The sequence below is a fragment of the Nematolebias whitei genome, chromosome 21, assembly GCF_014905685.2.
Source record: "Nematolebias whitei isolate Nwh7 chromosome 21, NemWhi1, whole genome shotgun sequence".
Taxonomy (NCBI): domain Eukaryota; kingdom Metazoa; phylum Chordata; class Actinopteri; order Cyprinodontiformes; family Rivulidae; genus Nematolebias; species Nematolebias whitei.
In genome coordinates this window covers 33,645,434-33,650,509 of record NC_056518.1, presented here as the reverse complement: position 1 = coordinate 33,650,509, position 5,076 = coordinate 33,645,434, and the positions used below count along the sequence as shown (strand labels likewise).

General features: G+C 39.1%; 1 protein-coding gene across 1 annotated transcript in view; it reads left to right on the top strand.

Annotated features, from left to right (window-relative positions):
- dpysl5a (dihydropyrimidinase like 5a) overlaps window positions 1-3,110 on the top strand; it is a 14,656-nt gene extending 11,546 nt beyond the window's left edge. The window contains exon 12 of the mRNA XM_037695237.1: window positions 2,484-3,110. Coding sequence (XP_037551165.1) covers window positions 2,484-2,569 — 86 coding nt within the window. The 3' untranslated portion in view covers window positions 2,570-3,110. The remainder of the gene's footprint in view (window positions 1-2,483) is intronic.
- Window positions 3,111-5,076: the final 1,966 nt, after the last annotated feature.

The window sequence follows — 5,076 nt, the reverse complement described above, 5'->3', positions numbered from 1 at the left end:
GTCGTCATGTACACAGCTGTGTACAGCTGCATGTCGTCATGTACACATGTTCTGCATGTCTTCTCCAGGGTACAACGCTCCTCTCCTGAGCTGCTGCTCCTCTTTGCTTCTTCTCTCCTTTATAAAATCATGTTGAGAGAAAAATAAAGCAAAGAATAGATCTCAACTGTCTGCATCTCGACTCTCGTTGTTCGTTGTAAAGACACGTGCGTATACGTGCATATAGCTTTCTGTTATGTGCTGATGCGCTGGTCTCATTGTTGTGTTGTTTACTTGCTGGAATGTATGTGGGAATGTGCAATATGTGGTTTTATTGAATTATTAGTTTTTATTGAGTAATAGGTGTTTTACATTTTTGTGTTTTATTGTGGGGTTCACATGATTGTATTGATTTTAGTGTATTTAATCGTGGAAGAAGTTTTGTTAGCGCACGATGTCCAAGACAAATTTGCTCTTGGGGACAATAAAGTATACATCTATCTACATCTATCTATGTTCAAAAGATTGGGATAGTTCGTGAACGTCACATGTCTAGTTTTAAGTTAACTTTGATGTAAATTACTTCTTTGATCTCCTTTCAAGCCATCTATCTTCTCTGTCCAAAATAAGAAAATATAAAAATAAGAACATTTTGGTCCTGAAAAGAATGTCCTTTATCCTCGAGGTGTGGGTGCACAGCTGAGTCCTGTCCCGTGTTGAGCCATGCTCCTGTGGAGTGGTTGTTTACTTCCTCCATCGCACTCCCACTTTTGCACCCAACAGTTTTTAAAAGTTAAAGATTATAAATGATGAAATGAGGTAAAGCATGGATAATAACCAAAAAGAGCAAAGCAGTAGCTAAATAAAATGGTAAACTTGTAACTAAATGCTAAAATTATATATTTAAAACATTGTAGCTCTTCTTCATTCGGCTGCTCCCTTCTTCAGAGTCTCCACAGTGAGCAGATGGTGGGGGTTGAGGGCCTTGCTCAAGGGCCCAGAGTGGGGCAAATGATGGTGGAGGCAGGTGTGGGTCCTTCACCTTTCTCACCCACATTTTGATGATGTCAGTACTGGGAGTTGAACCGGCGACCTTCCGATCACAGACCCAGCTTCTCTAACCTCTGCGCCACCACTTTTCTATTTAAAAAAATTGTAGCTAAAATCTGAATTTAACTAAACTAATATAAAATGTCAAAAGGCTAGTTTGAAGCTGTAGCTGTTTTCAAGTCTTGCCAAAGTTTTTTTTACGTCTTTCTGCTAAATTCTTCCGTTTTCTGCTTTTTCTTCTACTTTTTAGACATTTTTCTGCAAATGTTATCCCTAATTTCTGCTAGAATTTTTTTGCCACTTTCTGCCTTTTGTGATTCTTTCGAATAATTTAAACTTTTATGCTTTTCTCAGCCTCTTTCTGCTAATGTCAGTTATTTTATTTTAGCTTTTTTCATCTACTTTTCTAAAAAAAAAAATCAGAAAAGTTCAAGGCAAAAACAACTGGACTTTATTTTGTAACTGAAGACGTTTCGCTTCTCATCCGAGGAGCGTTCACAGTTCAAAGACGGACCGCGTGGAGTTTTGAGTTATAAAGTTATGACGTTATAAAGTTATGACGTTATAAAGTTATGACGTCATAAAGTTATGATGTTATAAAGTTATGACTCTCTGATCTGCTACAACCGTATGTCCCACCACGCGCCCTGAGGTCAGCAGACCAGTTGCTCCTCACAGTTCCAGGAACTCGTCTTAAGCGCAGAGGTGACAGGACCTTCTCTGTAGCAGGACCAAGACTTTGGAACGAGTTACCTCTGCTTGTCAGACAGGCCCCCTCCCTCTCGGTTTTCAAGTCCCGTTCAAAAACTCACTACTATTCAGTAGCTTTCAACACCAGATGATCTGTGTTTTGATCCTGTATGCTCCACACTGGTTTGTCGTCATTATCTGCATCGTTTTTATGTCTATATTCTGATTTACCTCATTTTGTATTTTGCTTTGTGTGTTACCTGTTGTTCTGTCTGTACAGCACTTTGGTTGGCCTTGTAGCTGTTTTAAGTGCTTTATAAATAAAATGGCATGGTATGGTATAAAGCTGAGGTGTTCTGTGTGCAGACTGCCTGCAGATGCAGTCTTTTTGATTTTCCCATGTCCTGGATGACTGAGAATCTTCACCAGCGTATATACTTTTCTAATAATTTTAGCTTTTTTCTGCTCATTTCTGTTTCTTTTTTGCATCTTCAGATTTTTTTTAATTCACAATTTGCTTATTTCAGCTGATTTTCTGCTTCTTTTTATTTTTATTCTTCTGCTTTCAGCAAATGTCCGCCGTTCAAATTCATCTCTCACTGACCGTTTAGTGATGAAACCTTTTCAGTCTGGTTTCAGCTTCTTCAGCAGCTTTCAGCAAAATCATTCAGCAGTTAAACATTCACTGTGCGCTATCACAGGACATGAAGTTTCTGTAGGCTGTGTTTTGATGCTGAACCCACATCTTGTTCTTGTGGCTCCAGGTGCCCAGATTGACGACAGCGTTCCAAAAAGGTCCTCAGCCAGGATCCTGGCTCCTCCTGGAGGCAGATCCAGCGGGATCTGGTAACGAAGCAGCCACGTGAAGTGGGAGAATGAAGACTGGGGGAACGTTTGGCCACAAGCAAGACTTGTTTTTCTGTCTGGAGTCTTAGATCATGTGCACTTTTTATTTTTACTGTAGTTTCTTTGGACTGTGGAACAGTTTGCCTTTGTGACCTGGGAAACTTTTCTTATGTTGCAACAGCAGCCAGAGTTCAAAGGTTAATCAAATACGAGGAGCAAAATAAAAATGTTTAATTTGAATCTTGTTAGAAAAGTAAATCTAACTTTTTGTGTTAGGAAGACGAAGGTGAGTCGTGGTTTCAATGCAGTTGTGTTGCCTCAATGTACAGTACAACTGTTGCACTTGCACCATGTTCTAATCTGACGTCTTTTTACACAGTTCAACACCACAACATCTTTTTACTACAAGCCGCAGTGACTGAAACATAATTAATAATTACCAGGATGCTACAAGACGATAACATGTTGGGCATTGAACAAACTGTTGCTATTGGTCCATAGGGAAAACAGAAAATATATTTTTTGTTTCTTTAGGCACTTTTTGAGTTGATTTAATTAGTTTACATAGAAATATGAGGTTTCGTCTTTTTAAGGTTTGCATTTAAGATCATATTTACACAGTTGGGCTTCTTTCCCACCCCCAGTAAATGTGAATGAACCTCTGCTGTGATAAGAATGCTATAGCAAGCACAAGTACTGATTGTCACCACGTTTGTTCATATTCATCACCAAAAGTATAATATCTCACTCATTTGTTGTTTCTTTCCACAGCTTCATTCACCAGTAACTTCACATGTACTCTCCCACATCTTCTGTGCAGACTTTATGTTGACTGCTCCATTTTTAATTATTATTTTACATGTTGGGGTTGTAAAAACCGACACTTGTAATGTAGCATGCCACTGTGCAGCACACGTAGGAGATGAAGGGTGTTGTTAATGCCAGGCGTCTGCCTTGTTTGTTCTGCAAGAACAAAAATAATTGATGTTCTTTCATTTGTTTCTCATATTGATTAGCATTTAAAATAAAGGTCTAACGTTTCGTGAGCATGTCACATCACCTTTCAGCCTGTCGTTGTTTAGACTCAGATCAACTCGTGTTGAGACCCGTTGGAGTCACGGCCCTTTTGGTTGCGGCTCGAAGGACCAAACTGTTGGATGAAAACATCCTCTATTCATCTCACTTACTCAAAGAAGCCACGCTCGAGGTCACGAGAAGATTTTTAACTGGTTTTACTTGCAAGGACAGACTTTCACAACAGATTACACAGAGAAGTTCTACATGCACAGAGCCCAGTCACGAGGATCTGCCACGGGCAGCGTGCGAGGCTTGTTTTTATAAACTTATCTGCTCACAGGCAGACACTGATGACCTCGGCCATCCAGCTGCACATGCAAGCAGCTCATCCAGCCGTCACATGGTTCATGGGCAGTTAACATTCTCCAAACCTTGACCAAAATCCCCCGACAGTCGACCCTTAACAAGCAACTAATGTGTTATTTTAGTTAGGAGAAACAGAGTTGTTTCCAAAAGTTGATGCTAAAGTTTCATACAAAGTCTAGCACAATAAATGGCCTTAAAGGATATGTTGTAACTGAACTACAAACAGAACCAGCTGTAGCAGAAAATTTGCAAATTGACTGAATTATGAACAAACGTGTGTTTTCTCAGGTCAGTTGACTGTGGCAGACCTCCTGGACTGAGTGGGCTTTAAAAAAATAGTTGTTGTCACATCCAGTACTATAATTCTTTTCTGAAGGTTTCCCTTAAATCCCCCCAGTGGCTCGTGAGATATTTTGCTAACACTTCAGATAAACATAGACATGAGCAAGAATTGCTCTCACCTTCAGCGGCAGGTCATGAAAAGATGAGTTATTGTGTTATTACGTGATTTTCTTGTTTTTGTTGAAGTCGTGACACACACGACTCCTTCATCTTTGATTTTCTGGCCTTTTTCACGTTTTGTTTTGCTACGCTCCGGTGAATCCTGCAGCGTCTGTTCCTTTCCAAATGTACGCTGGTGCTCAATAATGTGTTGTCACATTGAATTCCTTGCCTTTTTTTCCTTGTAGCTTTTTTACCTGAATAAAGTGCAAATAAACAACAATGAAGTCACAACTTGTGTCTGAATTCTGATCAGTGCTGACTTCTGCACGTTAGGTGTGATCACACGAGTGTTTGACGTTTGAAGCTGTTTCATATTTTTTACATTATTTAGATGTTTTTATAAAGCATTCTTATTATTGAGATACATTTTTCATCTGGACGTTTGTCAGTACATACCTCGCTCCGTGTGTTTTGTTCTATTTCAACAGTTTATGTGTTACAATGTTCAGCTCATTCAGGACATTCCTGCTGCGACTGTACCATTTTTAAATTTAGCTTGTCGGACATGTTTTCTTTTTAAAAATTAATGAAGCTCTTCACATCCTTCAGACCCTTTCAGCCGTTTACAACCTATTGTATATATATATATATATATATATATATATATATATATATATATATATA